The following is a 21614-nucleotide window of genomic DNA, read 5'->3' on the forward strand; positions in this document are numbered from 1 at the left end:
AAATTTATTTGGTTTTAAGACACTTTCTCATCACTCGAACTCAGTCAAAATTTGAATGTGGTAATGATGCAGAAGTCTTTGGGATTCCCATCCATGTTGATATCCCGGAGAAGTTTGGAAGCTGGCTGGCCAAATAGCACCCTCTTCCACACCGGCAGTTTTATTTAAACTCCCTTTTGCTCTTCTCCAACTGTTACACTGTTAACAATGTTGGAAATCAGTCAGAAATGTAGAAAACTATAAAATAAGAAGACTGAAACTGGTGACCTCTGGACTCTCATCTCCAACTATTATTAGACACCTGAAACTCAACATGTCCAAAACTGAACTCATTATCTTTCCCCCTAAATGTTCACCTCTTCTTAATGTCCCTATTACTGTCAAGGGTACCACCACCCTCTCAAAACTACCTGTTATTCTTTACTCCTCACTCTCTCCTACTCCCAATCTGTATCCAATCTGTTGCCAAGGCCAGATGATTTCACCTTCATAACATCTGACGTGTGATTCCTTCTCTTCTTTGACACTGCCACTATCCTGGTGCAAGCCCTCAAAACCTCATGCCTGGACTATGTTGTTTATTTCTCTGTCACAAGTTTCTCCCCCATTCTAGGCCATCCTCCACTCAGCAATCAAACTGATCTCCCTAAATTTCAGGTCTGACCATGTCATCCACTGTCCCATATTCAATAAACTTTAGTCATACCCTAGCACCTCCAGGATCAAACATGAAATCCTCTCTTTGGTGTCTAAAGCCCTTCATAACTTTCACTTCCTCTACTTTTCCAGTCTTCATACAACTTACACTTCCCCCACCCCCAAATCTAATCTATAATCTGGTGATACTGGTCTTCTTGCCATTCCCCAATCTTCCAACTCCAAGGCCTGGCTGTCCCCCTCTCCTAGAATGCTCTCTTTCCTCATGTTGAATTCTTGACTTCCTTCAAGTCTTTTAAATCCTAGTTAAAATCCTATCTTCTTCAGGAAGACTTTCCCAGCACCCCAAATCCTGCTGATTGTCTCCAACTGATCCTGTATCTATCTTGTCTGTTCATAATTGCTTGCATGTTGTCTCCCCCATTAGACTATGAGCTCCTTGAGGGCAGGAGTTGTCTTTTATCTTCCTTTGTATTCCCAGCACTGAGCAGTGCCTGGCACAAAGTAGGTGCTTAATAAATGGTTACTGATGATTTTCATGTAACTCTAGCAGTTCCCATGTAAATGAAAGACCAAGACAAAACTGCATCTAAAATCATAATTAGAAATTAAGTGAGATAAAAACGCATACTAAACTGAAGACCAAGATTACAAACATCATCATCTAAGCTCCAAAACTGTTAGTTTCAGTGGGAATGAATGTGAGGCAACATGATTTAGTGGAAGAAGCAGTGTGATGGGATTTACAAGGCCTGAGTTTTGGTCTCCTCTCAAGCATTTAATGGCACTGAAACCTTGGGCAAGTCACTTAACCTCTCTTAGGATCAATTTCCTCATCAGTAAAAGTGAGGGGACCAGAACTAGATAATGCCCAGGGTCCATCCCAATTTGCAGCACAGTTTGATGGGAAGATAAATGGCTTAGAGGCTGGACCTCCAAAAGTGTATTTACAACACTGATTCACTACCTCATCACGTGAAACAGAGCTGATCTCAGCCGCCAGGGACTCCGAGAAAGAGGCAGAGAAGAGGTTTTTTGCGCCTTGGATGCTGAGGTTTATAATCTGCCCATTCAACTCATCATTCTGCTCCTTTAGATTTCGATTATCCTGGTTATAAGAAAAAACATTATACCATCATTCCTGATCCTGTTTGAGGCACTGAGTCAATCCTGGAAGCATGTTTAACTCTACATCCTAGAGGGAAAGAAGTCCTGGGAAGTTAATCACTGATAGAACAGAGCTAGTACAAATGTTATTCTTTTGTTGACCAGTTTTCCTGGATATGGGTCAGATACTGTCTAGGGGTGAGAGGGAGAGGGAGAGAGAGAGGGAGAGGGAGAGGGAGAGGGAGGGGGGGGAGGAGAGGGAGGGAGAGGAAGAGACAGCGAGCGCACCATTTTGGAATCTAGGGCTGAGACCACTAGTGGGGAAGGACAAGTGGTGAAGACAGACATTTCTACATAAGGTTTTAGTGGGGATTCCTTCTTGTCACTTTCTCTGCCTGCTCCAATACCTGCTTTAGCCTGCGGATTTCTTGTTCCAGCTCAGTCTCTCGGGTCCTGCTGTTGTATTCCTGGAGTCCCGTACTGCTGCTCCGGCCTCGTCTTTGCTCAGCTTCCAGCTTAAACAGTTGTAAGTGCTCCAACTGCTTCCTGAGGTCCTCAATCAGCTGTAAGGCAACCAAAGAGATGAATGTGTCATGGAAGACAGGACTCTAAAGGCCCATGGAGACTTTACAGAGTGAATCCAAGTAAACCTTGGCTGGATTTATCTCTACTAATACTCTGCGTTGAATTTCCATGCGAAAAATAAGTGTTCCCCACTTCTACCCCAACACAAACATCAATCAGAAAAGCACACTAAAAGTGAGATGTAGTAAATACTGGCTAAAATTAACTACCCTTTGCATTATGAAACAAAACATTACAAACTTGAATTAGTTTTGATACAGTTAACATTGGTTGATAATGTAAGAACATACACAGATAATATTTCCTTCCAAGTCCTAGAATCTCACGAGAATCCAATGCAGATGCCTGTGCTCTGCTTCCTTTCAGGCATATACTACTACTACTGGTCATGGCTGACCTCAGATTTGTGCCTGCTGACTTTTAACTAAGTTCATATCTGGCATTGAAGGGGAAAGATAAGAGCTTGTTTTCAGACCACAGGTAGCCGTTACTGGGTTCTGACAAAGGCCTGAAGAAGGAGGCCAGGCTTAATGGGTAAAGAACAGGAAAAGGGGATGGAAACAACGCAGGGATAGAAAACAATCTATCTATATTGGAACTATACGGATCAACCAAATATCAATGCCAACACCATTCCTGCCTCAGTGGGAATACTTTCTATTACAGATGACAGTCAACGCTCAGTACTTCACTTGGGGTATAATATTTGCTGTCTGCTGGATTTCAGGGAGACAACATTCACATATGACTATTCTACAGCATTCTCACCTCCTGCGTTGACTCCTTGTCTTTCTGAAACTGATGCCTTTCATGGCTCAGTTTATCTCCCATTTTCCTTTTGTTTTCCTGCTCTTCATTGAGTTGAATGGTTAGGTCTTCTATTTCATCCAGCAATTTCTGCTTTTCCTGGGGAAAAAAAAGCAAAATCCCACCCCCCATACACCACATTAAAAGTGAATCCAGCCAAAGAGACATTCATCTCACCAAATACGATCCCATTCATTCAGCGTGGCAGCACTTATTTTATATCCAATTAGAATTTTTTCATCTTCCATACTTACTGGAGGCAATTTCTTGATGAAATTATATCAGTAGCTTGTAATTAGGAGTCACCTTTGACTCTTCCCTCTCCCTACCCAGTCAGCAGCAGTCCACCTTCACAGTATCTTTTGCATCTAACCTTTCCTCTCAACTTCTACCACAATGACCCTACTATTCAGGCTCTCATTACTTCTCACCTCGATTACTGTAACAGCCTCTCAACTGGTCGACTGCTTCCTTAAAATCACCCTTTACAGAACTTCAAACATCATCTTCGTAGTACACTTTTCCAACCATGGCCCTCCTGCTTAAAAATCTTTAGTAATTCCCTGTGACCTACTGAAGAAGTACAAATAAATGATACTGGTTTTCAGTTCCATCTCATAGAGCTCCCCTTCACACACTCTAGGCTCTAGCTGGTCCGGACTGCTTTTAGTCTCCTACTCTTTATCCGTCTCTCTCTCCTACCTTCGCGCCTTTGCTACCGCTTTCTACCATGCTTAGAACGGCTCCCCCAGCCCCACCATTCCCTTTCCCTTATTGCTTGTCTGCTGAAGCCCTTTCTCTTTCAAGGTCTAACTCAAGTATCACTCGCTTCAGAAAGCCTCTCCTAGTATCTTTCTCCTTGCCCTCTTGCTTTCTGTTCCCTCCGATTTTTCATAGCGCCTTGCTTGGACTCTCCCTCACGTCAGAGATGTTTGCGTCCTTGTCCTCCCTCTTTGTCTCTTTACCTTTAGTATCTGGCGCAGGGCTTTGCATCTAAGGAGGAGCAGAATAAACATTTATTGAACTGAATTTTTGCTCACAGAAGGGTTAATATTTTTCTGGCAAAGGCTCCACCCTTCTAGGAGAAGCTTTATATAAATGAAACAGCTCTAATATATTCTGCCTACCTCCCTCTCACTATATGCCATTCACTAATTCGTCCACAGTGTACATAATTTTATGTGTATATGTGTAGTGCATACATGTGCACGCATGTGTGTGCTTGCATGTGTGTGTGTGTGTGCATCTAGTTGAAGATTCCCAGAAAGCTGAGACCACTCTGGATAACCTGCTTTGGATGGAAGCTAAATGCTACTGAGGATGAGTATAATTATTAATAATAACTTTTTTAAGAGGGTGGAGCAAAGTGGGGGTAAGAATTTCATAGGACATTACTGATTTGTTTTTAAAGGTAATGACTAACCTAGGAAGCTTTTTATTATTAAATTAAGTCTGTCATGAAGCGGCAGGACTTATTTCCCAGAAGCAGTGAAATAGCCTGAATTGAGGGTCCCAAAAGGAATGGAGCAGATTTTGGTTTGTATGAAAGTATAAAAGGCTTGAACACAAAAAAAGTCCCCAGGGTTGGATGCAGATGCATCTTTACAGATGGAAGATTTAGACTGCTGAAGAACAGGCTAGAACGAGGGCCACTCTTGTTTGATCTCTTGGACCCTTCAGATTCTACAAGATCTTTGAAGAGGGATCTGAAGATTGTCAGATTTTAGGGCTGCGGTCAGGATCACATGAAGGAGGAAAAGCAGAGAGGGAGAGAAATGAACTATTTGGAACAACTTGAATTTTTAAAAGGTCATTGTGAATTTTAAAATGATTCTATTATGCTTTTTGCTATTTTTGTCCTTTAAAAGTTCAAGGAGCATAAGACATTAGATCTGAAGTTGAAGTTTATTTTTGTATTGAAAAAGAGCCCTTCCCCATCTCTCTGAAGGCAGCAATCATTTTTAATTAGTTTGGTCCTCTAAATTTCACCCTGAAAGTAAAAGTCAGAGACCAATCAAGACCAGGGTATCTTTCCAAGTGTCAGATCCTTCATATTTCAAGACAACATTAATAATACAAAATCATTTGCTTTTCCAGGAGCTGGGATGGGCCACACTGAGACAGCAAGAACATGAATTGGTGAGACATCTGGTCTGAGTTAAGGAGGCACTTATAGCTCTCAAACAGTGAAGATTCCTTTCAGTAACGCTCCCTGGCCTCTATTGGGATCAATCCCATGTTGTTGGCCTCATCTGCTCCATGCTTAAACCAACTCAGTGATCTGGCTGGGACAACATAACTATTAGTGGAATATTTTCAAGGGAATTTTATTTATTTAGTACCTCCATGTGTACAGACCTAATCCCCAACATTGCTTCTACCCCAAAGCCTGTGCCCTTTGGTTGTAACAGAGGTGAGAGGGAAGGCATATTCTGACATCTTCTCAAAATCGTATGTATAAACAAAGAGTATATTCCGGGGCCTTAAAGTACTTGCTTCCAAGTGAGTTTACCCAAAGTAGTCCCTTCACCTACAACTGTAACAAATTCAACCACATACAGTCCACACTTATATCCTTTGTTCCTTTGTCTTATTGCTATTCATGCCTTTCCAAACTCTAACGCCAGATTATCACCACCTTCTCTGCTCTTACTTAAAGAAGTTACATGACTGCTGATTTGAGTCCACTATAAATGTATGTTATCTAACTTCATCTGGGCCCTCACTGCTACAAGGAAATCCTTATATTTTTCCCTAATAGACTCTATTGTGATCCCCTTAGCTTTAGTTCCAAACCTTGCCCCTCCCTCCCAGAAGAGGATCTTATCTCATACTTTACTAAGAAAAGAGGCCATTCACAGTGAGCTCCCTTTTCTCAATTCCACATTTCAAAACCCTTTGACATCGTCCTACATTCTCTCTCCCTTTGCTCCAAGTGTCAGAAGTGGCTTTTCTGCTTACCAAAGCCACCCCCTCTCCTTGTGCCCTTAATCTCCCCCCTCATCTATTCCTGCAGTTTGACCATAAAATTATCCCATCTAATATTCAATATCTCCTTATCTACTAGATCCTTCCCTGTAGCCTGTAAACATGATCACATCTGTCCTATCCTGAAAAAAAAATCTTCATTTAACCCTACCATTTGCTTCAGCTATTTTCCTATAATTCTCCATTTCTCAGCCAGACTCCAAAGAAAAAGTCAGTGGCACTTGTTTCCTCCATTTTCTCTTCTCTCATTAACTTATTTTTAATTAAATTTTATTTTCTTCAATTAACAAACATTTATTTTCTCTCCCTCCCATATTTCTCAACTATGTAGCAAATATACATATTCCAGCAAAACAAATTTCCACATTGGCTGCATCCAAAATCACGCATTTCATTGTGGACATTTAGCCCATCGCCTCTTGGCTGGGAGGCAGACAGCCCTCCTCACCATCAGGTGTCTGGATCCATGGTTGATCATTCTGTTGATCAGAGTGCTGTCGTTATGGTATAAATTCTTCTCCTGGTTTTGCTCACTTTATCCCGCAGCATTTCATACAAGTTTTCCGAGGTTTCTCCAAAACCATCCCCTTCAGCATTTCTTAGAGCAGGGCTTCTTAAACTTTTTCCACTCCTGACTTTTTTGCATTTTTCCTCAGAGTTCATTGGTGTAGCATGGCCTGAGGGCACGTGCAGTGCAAAGTGCTCATGCTTTGTGTTCAGGACCAAGGTTGCAGTACAGTTGTGTAATGCAATATGGGCAAGTACTGCCAGAAACACTTTAGGTTCATTCCATGTTTTATTAATTAATTTTTGGTCCTTGCACATTCAGAAACCTTTTACTGTTGCCAAATTTTTTGGAACCGCATATGTGGTCACGACCCACAGTTTAAAAAGCGCTGTCTTAGAGCACAATAGAATTCCATTACCTTCATATATCATAATTTATTCACCATCCCCCAAATGATGGGTATCCTCTTAATTTCTAGTTCTCAAAAAAGAGCTGCTACAAATATTTTATATATTTGAGTCACTTTCCTCTTTCTTTGCTCTCTTTGGGGTATGGATATAATAGTGGAGTTACTGAGTCAAAGGGTATGCACAAGATAATAAGTTTTGGGGGACAGTTTCAAATTACTTTCCAGAATGGCTCTACCAGTTCAAGCTCTACCAACAATACATTAATGTGCTTATTTTCCCATAGACCCTCCAACATTTGTCATTTTCCTTTATGGCAAAGTTTGCCAAAGAGTGTGAGATAGAACCTCAGGGTATCTTTAATTTATATTTTTCTATTTATTAGTGATTTGGAATACTTGTTCATATTGCTATAAATGGCTTGGATTTGTTCCCTTACAAACTGCCTACGTCAATTGTCAATTGGGAAATAGCTCTTATTCTTATAAATTTCAATCAGTTCCTTATACACCTTAGAAATGAGACCTTTATCAGAGATACTTGTTATAAAATTAACTGTTTCCCTACTACTCTAAGCCACATTGGTTTTGTTTGTGCAGTAATTTCACTTCTTAATTCCTTGTAATCTGGCTTTCTCAGTCCTCATCCTCTTTGACTTCTTTTGACAGTGATGACTACTCTTCTCCCTGGATAGATGACACTAATCTCTTGCCTTTCCTCCAACTTATCTGGCCACCCCTGTTATTCACACCTCGCGATGCTCTGTTAGATCATCATACACGTCCTATCTCTGCCTACGTCTTTGTCCTCTGCCATCTCTCTACCCTCCACCTCTTGGTGATTTCATCAGTTCCCGTGAGTTCAACTACCATTTCTATTTTAACGGCCCCCCAAATTAACACATTCAACCTCAGTCTTTCTTCTGAGCTCCAGGTGTCACATCACCAACTGCCTATGTGACATGGATGTGTTGTAGACATCTCAAACTCAAAACGTTCAAAACAGAAACCATCTTTACTTCCAATCCTCTCTTCTTCCTAACTCCCCTTTTTCTACTGAGGAGAACTCACAACCTTGGTCACACTGTTCTCTCTTCTTTGTTCCCCATTTTCAATCAGTTGCCAAGTTTTGTTGATTCTACTTCCACATCTTTTGCTTCCCTCCCCTGATATCTACTCCAATAGAGTCCAGCCCTCATCACTTCTCACTTGGACTATTATAAATTCCTCCAAATTGGTTTCCTCACCTTGAGTCTCTCCATCTTCAATTCATCCTCCACATAGCAGCCAAATTGAAATTCCTAAAATACATGTCACTTCCTTGCTCCATAAATTCCAGAGGCTTCCTATTGCCACTGGGACAAAATACAGTCTGGGTCTAGCCTACCTTGTAAGGATGACTGTACAGCATTCCTCCTTCAGCCACTCTGTGTTCTAGCCCGTACATGATATTCTATTTCCTATCTCCACACCTTTTTACGGGTTATGTCCCATATCTGAAATGAATTTCCTCCTTATCTCTGGCTCTCAGAGCCCTGAAATCACTTCGAGATTCAGCTCAATTGTCAACTCTCATGCAAACTTTATCTTGATCCATCTAGTTGCTAGCATCCTCCCCTCTCCCAAAATTACTCTGCATTTACTTTGCATATATTTTCTATTTATGATCTGTGACTACGTGACCCAAGGACAGGGACTATTTTATTTTGGTTTTGTATCCTTCAGGTCTATCACAGTGCCTGGCACTTGGTTTGATATTTGATAAATGCTTGTTGAGTGAATCAATGAGACTATTGCTGTATCAGACAAACCTGAAGCACCACTTTCAAACTATCTCCCCTAGGCAAGGGAAGAGTTTGTTCCTGGGCCCAAGAGATACATAAACGGGGAAATCCATGCTGAATATCCCTCACCTCTTCCAGTCTCTCGATATTGGCCTTCAAACATGGGGTGCAGGATCTCAGCTCACTGTTTTCATCATCCAGCTGCTGTAATCTGTTAGAAAATAGCACAGGCTTAAAATTTCATTATTTGCTTACCAAAAGACAGAAGTTTATGACAAAAGCCACAGAGAACATAGCTCTTTCAGAGATGCAAGGATTTTGTTAGTCTTGTATATGATATACTCCAGAATCCAGAAATTCTCATTCTCCCAACAAATTACAGCCACCATTGATTACTACACGCCAACTAAAAAATTGCAGACTTTTTTTTAACGTAGGAAAAGAAGTTAAGATAAAATTTTTTGTTAAGAACTTTTAAGTTCTTAGAAAGTTCTTATAAAATGTTTATTTTGTTTCACTGGATTTCTTTTAACCCTCAATAACACTTCTTTAATTAGCACCTTAACAAGCACCCCTTTCCCTCACCCTCATTATAGTCTTGCCCAGGTTTCAGAATTAGTTAGCACTTTTCTCTTGTGGTAAAAATTGAACCTTTTCTTGCTTCTCTTCTGCCTGGAAGTTCTGGGACAATTCTAGAATGACAAAGACCAAGAAGCTAGAGAGATATTTCATGGGCAGGAGATTCAATTGATATTATTTAGGAGGAACTTAGCTGTACCTCTGGATCTGTTCCAGGCATCTGAACCTTTAGTCTGTACAGACTGCTCTACTGTAGCTTGGTTCTGAGAGCTCTAAATCTAGAAAAAATCAGTGTGAACCCACCTAAGAGAGAAAGCCCCCCACCCCCCTCCTCTGAGGTACCCTAGGAATATAAATCAAGGGGATCTCCAAGGTCCCTTCTTGTTCCAATTTCCAGAACTATAAATCCTCTACTTCCTCAAATGGTTAATGCCTGATAAGTGGCTTTTGAGTCTAACCATGGCATAAGGCTATGTGGACCACTACATGTTGTTTGTCCCTTCATAAACCCTAATGTTAAAATAAAAGTATTTTCCTCTTTGCTTTTTTTTTAACTATAGATATACAAAATAAGCCACACTCTAGAAGTCAAAATTCCTGGCAATTTACAGAGAAAGGTAACAAGGGTACTACTGACTCCATCCTGACCTCAACATTTTCATATAGGGTTGTAACTAAATTAAGAGCTTTACTGAAAGCATCTTAAGGACATGTTTACAGGCTATCACTCAGGTCATTATTTTGAGAAGTTCCCATCTGGATCTAGAAGTTCTCCTTTGAAATTCTGCTGCCCCCTTCTCCTTCCTCACTGCTTCCCCCCATCTTCTACCCCTCTGCCCGCCTCACGGAAATAGGAAAGCAAGTTTTTAGATTTCCAATAGTGTAAAAAGACTACTCCCACTGCCATCTTTTAAAATGTGAAACCTACTTCATGGCTATATGAATTGGTAAGCATGGCAGTGCCCAATAAAAGGTCTTTTTGTGACCCTGTACTTGGTTTGCAGCCACAGGAAACACATTAAGGTAACATAGATAGAATTAGTTACACAAAGGACAACTGTAATTCACAGGGGTCAAAATACATAAAGAGTCCAAATCAGAAAGAATCAAAAAGTTGAGGGAAATAAAAAAATAAGCACCAAGAGGTACATAAACACTGTTTAAAAGAATCTTTTGCTGAACCCTCAACGGTAAACTTTCCAATTCAAATGCCTATCCTGACAGGAATGCTCTTTTTCCTAATGATGACAGATCACTGACTTGTGAGAGCCTCCAAACTGAATCATTTAAAAAAAGTTATCGACATATTTTCCATTTTGATATAGCAGTGACACTTCCCAACAAACAGCCAGACAATCCCTTCCTCTACATGGTACATTCCCTGACAGCAGTTACACAAACTGACTAAAAATACAGTTTTTGTTGACGGTACATGCCGCTTTTCATTTTTGTAGTTTACTAATTGCTAACAAAAGGAAGGATGCAAGCTTTAACTTTGATAGTCTGGTATGAACATTGTAAATTGGATAGTACTTCCTCACCTAAATTCCTTAGTTTTTATTTTGATACCTCTAAAGGCAAAGTTTGGAAAATGTGCACACCAATACAATGTATGTATGGAATAGCAAAATTTGTTCAACCTTGGAACCTATCTCCAATAACTCAGATTACAGTATGTTATCTCTCATGTAATCACATTCACATGGAAAGCATCAAAAAGAAAATGCTATTTGTCACTTCCCGAAGAAATGCATATTTGGAGTTTTGTATTTGTATGATCCCAGAAAGAAATCCGTTCCTTGTTTTTATTCTTAATTATTAATTCTTATTTTCTATATTATGTTTCTTATAAGAAACATTACATCTCAGAGTAGACTAGCACAGTGGTCTGGGAAACTCGCCTGGAGGGCTCAAAACCAGGGATGAAAGGCCAAAGGTTGAGCACACTGCCTTCATGATAAACCTAGCATCACACAAGATCTTTAAGCATTCCTTTGGTGAAGCAGTTTTAGGCATACAGATTTAAAATTGCTCTCTCCCTTCCCACATTTTACAATGATTCTCAATCATAACCCTCTCTTAGCAATCCCATTTCTATAAAGATGGTGCAAATGGCCTGGGGCTAAGGCAATTTATAGGAAGAAAGAAATGACTGGATGTGTGGGGGAAAAAATCCATAAAGATGAGAAAAGTAATTGGGAAAGCAAATTTTAGGGTCCTACTCTTTTATTTAAATATAATTAAAAGATTTCAGTGCATACTACCAGTTAAATGGTTGGATTAAAAGGCATACAGCATACTTCAAGGTAATTCATACACTGAGCTAAGATCTTCTATTATACAGATCTGATTCATGTTTCATCTCTCACTATCAGTACTCTTATTTTTGTCATGCCATACCTGGCTTGGAGATTCTCAATTTCAATGCTTTTTTCTCTCTCCATCTTGCACAGGAGTTCCTTCTGCTTTCTGATTTCTTCAAGGATCATCTCATCAGCTCTCAATTCCTGCTCCTTTAATTGCTCCTCAAGGGCATTGGCTCTTTAGAGACAGAGGAGAGAGATCAACGTTTCTCAAAAATCTCATTTTAGTCCAGCTTGCTTCTACAGGACCTGTTTCTTTTTCTCCCAGGAACTCAGAAGACAACGTTTACAATGTCAAAGAGAAACTATCATAATTCAAAACAGCTTGCTGCAAAGGTCATTCAAGATATATAAAAGCAGTGCATAACTTCCTATGGATCTGATGGGCTTCCAAGGCTTTTAGATCTGACCCAATGCTTAAGGATGTACCCAAGCAGACTGGAAGCTATGTTTTCAACTGCTTTAGTTCAAAATCAAAATGAGGTTCGTACAAAAAACAAGAGTCCAGGCCTATGATTTGGAAAATATGACAAAAACTCAGTAACTCCATACTTTCAAAGCAGAGCTCATTAAGTTTTCCCTCAAACCCTCAAACCCACCCTTCTTGTTAACTTTCCAGCTCTTGATAAGGGTATTTATCACCAGCCTTCTAGTCACACAGGCTCTTTAAAAACAGACAAAACACAAAATCCTTCTTCTGTGATTTTATTTTTATTTTAAAAAGCAATTGTGCCAAGACAAATCTTGTGCCTAGAGATAAGAAACACCTCTTGCTAAAAACCAAAATTTTGCAAATAACTCTTTACAAAGCAGGGAGAGAGTCCTCTGAATACCAAAGGTGAGCAGATTTCAGTCATCGAGGTTCACAACTTCAGAATCATCTGTGATTCTTCTCCCTCCATGACCTTGTTTCAACAATCCAGCTAGAAGCTTCTGTGGGTGTGTAAGATCCACCCACAGCCAGTACCCAGAAAGCTGCCAACAGCACAGGTTCTTTTGATCTGCTTTAATAAGGAAAGCTACGTGAAGGGGTTTGACAAGCTTACTTTAATTCAGCATACAAATATCATTCACTTAGTTCAGGGGAAGAGACCAGCACACTGAACTTCAGAGCAAATTACAAACAAGGTGCAAACATCAACAGACAGACCTTGTCTGATTCAAATCCCAATACATAGTTACCAGAGTTCAACAAAGTCTCAGCATCTGGGTTTATGAGCTGGAGGGTTCCTTAGCTACAGCTGCCCGGAGTCTCTGCATCAGCACCATCACCAGTGAGAGCCCTGTGCAAATGGCTCTGTCCTCTCTCATTGGGCTTCAGACGTCATCAAACGTCATCTGAATGACCAGAACTTAGGCTGCTATGATTGGTTCTTGAGTTAGTCCCTCCCCTTAGGACCCCGGGAGGTTCACATCCACATGGGTTAGGTTAACACCTAATAGGGGTTAGAGCCTGGGGCTTAGCACTTAGTAAGACTCAAGATGGACAGGGCTCTGGAGTTAGCACCTCCCCTTAGCCAGCCCCACCTTGGGCCTCACCCCAGTCACCAATCCACACTCACATAGGTTCCACACCTAATAGAGGTTTGGGCCTGGGGCTTAGCACCTAGTAAGGCTCAATGAAATACACTGAATTACTCAAAGAAAACAAAGGCCATTTTGCTTACCAACACAGACCTCCATTTAGTTGCCAAGTCCTACAAATCCTCCTTTCACAATATAGCTCACATCCTTCCCCTGTTCTCCACTCACACCAGAAACACCCTAGTTCAGACCATCACCACCTCCTGCTTGGAGTGTTATAAGAACTTCTAACTGACATCCCATTGACTTTAGTCCCCTCCTTCTACCAATCCTTCCTTCACAGAGCTGCCATCCCAATATCCCTAAAGCACCACTCTGACCACGTTGACTCCTCAAAAAGCTCCAGTGGCTCTCTCCTGCTTCTGGGATATAAAAAACAAGCTCCACAAGCTCTGGTGCCTGGTATTTAAAGTCCTTTATAATGTGGTTCTAGCCTACCTGTTCAGGTTACTGCATATGTTCATCCCTTGATGCACTGAACATTATGACCAAGTTGACCTCCCCTCCGACACTAGAGCTCCTGCCTCTGTGCTTTGTCCTGACTGCCCCCATCCTTGGAATTTACTCCCTTCTCCCCTCTGCCTCTTAGAAGTCCAGTCTTCTTCAATCAGATGCCAACTCCCATGAGGCCTTTCTTGATTATTTCAGTTGTTACATCCCACTCTTCCATAAATATTTTCCATTTACAAACATATGCATATATTGTTCCCCTAGTAGAAGATAAACTCCTTGAAGGTAGGAGCTGTTTTGGTTTTGTGTTGGTTATCTCCTGTGTCCAGTATAGTACATGACATAGGAGAGCTGCCAAATAGATGCTTCATTGCTTGACAGTTCATCTGGCTAGAATTCCAAAGTTGTTTATTACCTAATAGGTTGAAACACCCAACTGGGCTCTGACAAGCTGTTAACAGTCCTTGAGACTCATAACCCTAGATCTTCTGAGATTGAGTTAATTTTCTTCTATGGAACGGAAATAAAACAAGTAAGTACTTTCTGATGTAGTAAGAGGTGGGTGAATCAGGAAACCTCAATCAGCTCCGTCCCCTGCCCCCCCCACCCCACCCAATCCATTAGAATGAAGTTACAAGATGCAAGAACAAGCCCCCTTTAGACTCTGGCTGACTCATCTGTCAGGGTTAGGGTTAGGAAAGGGTTAGGAAACTTGACTGAGGACTGACAAAGACTCCTTAAGAGAAAGGAGACTGAGTTATGGAATCAGTTAAAAAAAAAAAAAGAGCCAGCTTTGGAGGAAGAACCCAGCTCTTGAGGAAGGTTCTTGAATCTCTGCCCTTTGCTTTTTCCCTTGTGTCTCTTAAAGGGTTTGGTAAGCAGTGAGGGGATTTCTTCTTCCTTTTCCTCCACTGGCAAGAGCATCTTGCATCAGAAGCATGTTGCTATAAGACATATGTCTGCACTCAGCCTGGAAGCGTCCAGCTTCAGAGAGAAGTAGAAGCTAGCACATGGAACTAGGATTCTGCTTGGAAAACAAAGGGCCAAGACTCCAGCCAGTCCTGCAATGTGCACCAGAGGTGGTGAGAAGACTACATTCAACCAGCAAAGCAACGCCCCTGGAGCAGCCTCTGCCAGGGCCCAAGGGGGTAGGCTCTAACAGAGGCTGTGGATGAGAAGGGTTCGAGGACATCAGGGGTAGCTCCAGAGGTGTGATGCTCTAGCCACATGGGTTCTATAAATGAGCAGCCGTCCCCTGTGAACTCTGCATATCCACTCTCCACTATTACCGGGTCCGAGGCTGATGGGGGAGATGATCTGGCACTACCCTCTTTATTTTTCCTCTTCAGGAAATGCCTTTGCTTAGCTGTTACAATGGTGAGGTTTTTCCTGAGCCATAGTCTGTAATGTGCATCCAAAAGGGTGGATCCTGGGGTGGTTTTCTCCACTGAGGGATATAACTGTGCGTGCGAGTTGGAGGGGAGAGGTAGGGCAGAGGGGTGAAAAATAAAAGAATATTCCTCTGTCTTGAAATCGTACATTCATATGTGAACAACAGTATGATGCATTCCAATTCTCCAATGACTGAAGAACTAACTGGCCTGTTCAGAAATGAGAAACTAAGAAAAAAAAATAATTGTGGGAAGTTAAGTATCTCAATAGGAAAGAGATATAAGTTGATTCCATGATAACCTTTGCAAAGAAATATGAAGACTTCCTAAAACCTCATTTGTTATGGAAGCCACTGAGTTTGAATGCTAAAGATCACTACGTGGCACACGCCTTGTGAGGAGCTTAAAGGAAATGGGCTTTCTGTTTTGGGTAACTTTCCAAGGCATTCAATACAGGGCACCGTTCTACCGAGGGAGTGCTTCAAAACTACAGGCAGATTGATGTGATCTGTTTCTAAAGTCCTGGTTAAAAGCACTTAAAATATTAAGGAATGAGCAGATCTGGTTTGTTGCATAATCATAGTCTTGAAAAGTTGTGTGTACATAAACTTTGTATGGGTCGCAAATCAATTAAAAAAAAAGCACTTAATGCTTTACTGGGCGCCAGGCACTGTACTAAGTAAGCACTGAACACACAAGTGAAATAACTAGGCACGTGCCATACAGACAAAGGGTAAGTGGAAGGTAACCTCAGGTAGAATGGCATGAGCACCTGAAGGGAATGGGCAATAAGGGATTTCAGAACATGGGATTTGACATGAGTCTTGCTGAAAACCAGGGAAACTAGGAACTATACTGAGGAAGGAGAGAATTCCAGGCATGGGGGATAAGGGGGTGGCCGGGGCAGAGAAGTGGAGTTGGAAGATGCCATATTGTGTGTGAAGAATAGTAAGTGGGTCAGAGTAGCTGTGTCATAGAGCATGTGGAAGGAAATAAAGTATAAGAAAATTTGAAAGGTAGGAAGGAACCAGGATACAAAATTTTTAATCCCAAATAAAGTATATTTGATCCTAGAGATTATAGGTAAAAACTGTGTGAGTGTGAGTGTGTATGCGTGTGAGTGTGTGTGCGTATGTGTGTGTGTGAGAGAGACAGATAGAGACAGAGGCAGAGAGACAGAGACAGAGAGAGACAGAGAGAGAGGCGACAGTCAAACTTACCGCTTTAGAAAAATGATGGTCAGCTGATTGGAGGAAAGATTAGACTGTGGAAAAGTTGGAAAAGTTGAATCAGAGACCAAATAGAAGGCTATTACATTAGTCCAGAAGAGAGCTGATGAGGCCCTGAATCAAGGCTCTGGCTACATGAATAAAGAGAAGGGGATGCATACAAGAGACGTCACTAAGGCAGAAATAATACGGTTTGGCAATTGATTAGATATGTGGGGTGAATGAGAGTGAGGAGTTAGGGAAGACACCTAGATTGTGAGCTTGGGAGGCTGGAGATGCCATCTACAATTACAGAAAAGTGGGGAAGAGGGTAAAAATAAATTAATTCTGTTTTAGACACATTAAGTGTGCAATACCCAGGAAATATCCAATTCAAGATATTCAAAAGGCAGAACTGTCGCTCAGGACACAGGTGCATATATAGATTGGCTAGGGCCAGATAGAGATAATAACTGTGCCCATCAGAACTGATGAGATCACTAAATGAAATGACATAAAGGGATGTAAAGGCAATCAGTGAATGGGAAGATCTTCCCCGCCCATTTGAGTGGGCTTCAGGGGTGGGGCTCTCAGGGTCCTGGGGGGGAGTGGCTAGAACTGGAGCCAATGGAAACCTGTGGTGGGAGGAGCTTGCTGAGCAGTTGGAGCAGAGCTAAGAGGCAGTTAGTTGGTGAGGCAGTTGGACAGAGCAGTTAAGAGCTGAAGGAGAGAGGAAGCAGTCAGCTAGCTGGAACACAGCTTGGACATTTTGGCAGAAGCAGCAAAAGCAGCGGCAGGCGCTACAAAAAGGCAGGACTGACCCCTGTGGAGACCGGAGAGTGCTGAGCAGGGGCTTGAGGCCACTGAGGGGTCTTCTTGCTGGAGGGCCTTGGCATTGGGGGGGAAGCACCAGTATGGCTTGGCTTGCTGCCATAATGTTTTTCTGTGGCCTCCTGGGCACTATTGTGAGATGGGCATACTGGTCTTGGAAGGTTCTTGCCAGGATGTCGAACTGAGGACACTGGTCTGTGGGTCTGCTACTTTTGAGTTTCAATAAATGCTTTAACTCCTCTGCCTTCTACTTAGAGAATTCCTTATATCCTGAGATTCTGGACCATTCAGGCATATTCATGGTTATCTTTGAAGTCATGAATGCTGCCTTACTGATATAAGGGAAAAGAGAAAAGTATCCAGGACAGAGCCTTGGGGGACCCGCCCAATTACTGGGTGTGACATGGATGAAGAATCAACAAAGGAAACTGAGGAGGAGTGGTCAGACAGGAGGACCAAAAGCGAGCAGCAGGGAACAGAGGATCCAGGAGGAGAAGATGATTAACAGGGTCAAATGCTACAGAGAATTAAAAAAGGATAACGACTGAGAAGATGCTAATAGATTTGGCAATTAGATCATTGGCAGATCTGGAGACGGCAGTTGCAGGCAAATGCTAAGACTGGAGGCCAGACTGCAAAAAGTTTAGAAGTAAGAGGAGAGGAAGTGGAAGTGCCATGTAGAGTGGCTCTCTCAAGAAGTTTAGCTAAGGAAGAGATGAGAGATACAGAACAATAACTAGTACCTGATTGTAGAATCAGGTGAGGGTTTGCTAAGGATGGTGGACACACTGGTGTGTTTGTAGGCAGAAGGGAAAGTGCCAATACAGAATAAAGAGAAAGAGTGAGGATGATAGTGGGGGCAATCTGATGGATAAAGAAGGCTAAAGAAGGCTGGGGGAGAGGGGTACAAAGTGGAGGGGGTTTTGTCTCAAATAGACAGGTGCTAGAGAAAGCACTGGGTGGTAGAATCTTTATCTTGACATGGGAAAGTTTAGAGTTATAGGTTTGCCACTTAGTATTCATGTGAGAAATCTGAGGCAGGGAGCAGCTTTGTGCAGTATGATCTTTGTGCCTCTACCGGAGAGAAGTGGAAGAGTAGGGGTAGAGGGCAAAAGATTTTCTCTCCTCTTGCAAACCCATATCAGCCACAGAATCTTGCAGGTGAACTACTTGTCCAGTAAAACATGTTATGTCTAGGGGAAAGCACTGAGAGACAGAGACCTACACTCTCTAGGGAGACAGAAACAAAGAGGCAGCACTCAAGGCAAGGAGTGGAGCTTTTGGCAGCAGAGAGAAAAGCCAACTAGAATTAGCCCTGGGAGTTGGAAGTTAAACTGCAGAGAGAAGTAGCCCCAGGGAACTTAGATGAGCAACTCATTTAATAAAGATACTGCTGTAAGAGGAGGAAGAGCAAGAAGACACCACAAGAAGAGGAGGTGTGGGACACCTTGGTCACACATGTCTCCTACATGTGTACCTCACTATTACTGTACTCTTAGATTTGTTCCCACTCTTTCTATTTAAACTGTGTGTATTTGTTAATTGGTATAACTCAGGTTTGTGGAGGACAATGTTTTGTAGCTAATGGTCTTACTTTGCCATTTTAGTAAATGATATTGCTTTGAGCTAACTGTGTCTACTGGCTGACTATTAAAGAAAAAGCTCATTGGTGGGGGCTCATGAGCTACAATTTTGAGGGTGTAGACCACCAAGCTACCCCTAGAACCTGAGGTAACAGTTGTCCCTCCTAGGAACCCAACTGAGTGTGAGTTGGGAAGAGAGGCTCTAGAGGAGGTACTCTATATAAATGTGAAAGTAAAGAAAGATTTTTATACATCAGGGTTGCTTAAAACAGAACCCATCAACATATAATAGACTCTTAAAAAAAAGATCTAAAAGAAAAACATATAATAGACTCATACATTAAAGCAATAAAGAAAGTAAACAAGTCTATTGACTCATATAGACCCTTACAACTTATCCTAAAATCTGACCTATCTTAATAATTGTGTCTCCATTATTCTCCTTATAAAGCTCTCCAATCTCTCAAAGATACTAATCATTTCTACTACTTAAAAGTTTTTTCCTGACATATTCAAAGTTTTATTTTTCTGAATTTTATTCAATGATTCTATGCTATAATCTTTAATATGAAATTAATTCTTTTATCTCACTAAGGATGACAACTTCTAAGTAGTAATAAAATTATAAATTCAAACCATTCATGCCAGGATTCTATACAGGAATTCTGTATTAATGGGGTGCCAGAAATAGTTATGGGGTACATTAAAGGGTGAGAAAGAACACCTTCCAGTCGGGGATATCATCAGCCATAGTTTAAAGTGTTGTTAAGAGCTGGTCTCATGCCTGGACTGCTGTCATGAGCTATCTGATCTTCCCAGACCAATCTAAATTGTGCAGGAATGGCAGAATATTTTCTCTAAGACATTGCGTTCATGATATTTCTCCAATGTCTCTCTACTAAAGTCTGGAGTCTAAATTCTTTAGCCTGGTGTTTGAGGTCCTCTACAATTTAGCCTTGGCTTTATCACCTTTTACTTTCTCATGTGAACCCTCAGCCTGGCAAATCTGATCTACTTGCTGTCTCTTATGCAAACCTTAAACTTCACATGATCAATGACATAGAGATGGGTGTTTCCTTCACCAAGAATATCTTCCCCAGAATCTCTGCCTATTGAAATCTTAGCCATTCCTTAAGGCTCCAGAGAAGCCAATCAAATGGCAAGCATTCAGAAATGTTTATTACACGCCAGTCACTGCATTAGGTGCTGGGGATACAAAGACAAAAGTTAGAGAACGCTCGCCCTCAAGGAGCTTCTCTGAAGCTTTCTGGGATGACCTGACCTTTTTGGTATTTCATACTGTGCTCACAGGTTTTTCTGTCTGTACCATCCACATAAAACTCCCCATGTACTGCCCTTATTATGTATCCTTGTATACGCTTCTCACTTCCACTAGATCTAGCCTTCATCTCTTTGGACCTTAGTTCCCTTATGTGTAAAATGAAGAGACTAAACAAGATAATCACTATAGCTCTAGACTGACTATTTGCTGAATTGAAAGTCACAGACCTGGATAGCTCAAAAGATATTTCCTGATCAAACTTATTCCTCTAGCATTAGCACAATCTTCTCATCATCCATAGCCCTTTTTGGGGTGCTTTTCTCAATTTACAAGACTTTCTTGCATTAAAATGCTCTATGAAGAGTTCTTTGCAAGTCCCAAAGTCTAGGCATAGACATAAAAGGAGTGTAAACAATGGGGTCTCTCCAAGGCTGGTGCCAGGACCAGTCCGGACATTTTTATAATTGCTCTGAGAAGGTTTCCATAGTCAAATCTGCCTTCTTACTGCTACCAATACTATAGCTCCCTTCCACAAAGTCAAAGCAGGCTCACCTGTGCACTAACTGCAGGTTTTCTTGTTTTAACCGGCTGTGTTGTTCGCCATTTGCCGCTGTGTCCTTCTCTAGTTCCGTCACTCTCTTCTCCAAGAAGATGACCTTTGCAATAAGAGGTACAGAACTGATGTGAGGCAAAGAATAAAACAGAGTCTATTCACAAGAGAGCTTTTTAGAAAAACAGTACAAAGTACCCACTTCCACAGTCCCATAAAACTCAAGTATCCAATCCCTTTGCCATCGATGAAGGATCTGACACAACTTGGTCTATCAGTTATGCTCTATGCTTTTTTCTTGTTGTGTAATAGGATTTTTGAGTTCCACGTATAATTGATATCAAACTGCTTGCCTTTTCAATGGGTGGGGGAGGGGCTGGAGAGAGGGACAGAATTTGGAATTCAAAATTTTTAAAAATGAATGTAAAAATACCATTTTAACAAGAGAATTTCTGAGTTCCTTCTCCTCCATTCTGTGTTTTAAAATTTTAGCAATGCCTTTTATTTTTCCCACCACAGCCATTTCCCAATATGTACGTCCTTTCACTCTCATTTAACAAAGAAATGAGTTAAACAGAAAGGACCCTAATGACATTTGGCAGCATGTGTAACATTCTGCTTTTGTGGGCCTCTTGTTTTCCCGTAAGAGGGAAGCATGTTGGCTCTGGGATTCCATTCTCTAGGACCAAGCCTGGACATTACAATTAATCCCAGTTAGATCGCCCATAAGTGTCATTCCTGTTTGTGTTACTGTAGTCGTTTGTTATTAGTTCATACATGTCTTCCTGTGTTTATCTGAATTTCTCAAACTTAGCACTTTTAATAGCACAACAGCATTTTATTCCATGCAAATGCAATACCTTGTTCAGACATTTTCTAACCAAAGGGCACCCAGTTTGTTTCCAGTTTTTTGCTACCATGAAAAGTCCTGGTATAGATATTCTGCCATAT

General features: G+C 41.3%; 1 protein-coding gene across 3 annotated transcripts in view; it reads right to left on the bottom strand.

The window, feature by feature from the left end:
- The window catches only part of RAB11FIP3 (RAB11 family interacting protein 3), a 158468-nt gene that overhangs the window by 4302 nt on the left and 132552 nt on the right, over positions 1-21614 (bottom strand). For all 3 annotated transcript variants that reach the window (XM_036738398.1, XM_036738397.1, XM_036738395.1), the window contains 6 exons: positions 20666-20769; positions 11822-11962; positions 8972-9053; positions 3118-3255; positions 2172-2327; positions 1625-1765 (listed from right to left, as the gene is read on the bottom strand). In XM_036738398.1, coding sequence (XP_036594293.1) covers positions 1625-1765; positions 2172-2327; positions 3118-3255; positions 8972-9053; positions 11822-11962; positions 20666-20769 — 762 coding nt within the window. The remainder of the gene's footprint in view (positions 1-1624; positions 1766-2171; positions 2328-3117; positions 3256-8971; positions 9054-11821; positions 11963-20665; positions 20770-21614) is intronic.

This window comes from Trichosurus vulpecula, chromosome 9 (assembly GCF_011100635.1).
Source record: "Trichosurus vulpecula isolate mTriVul1 chromosome 9, mTriVul1.pri, whole genome shotgun sequence".
NCBI lineage: Eukaryota > Metazoa > Chordata > Mammalia > Diprotodontia > Phalangeridae > Trichosurus > Trichosurus vulpecula.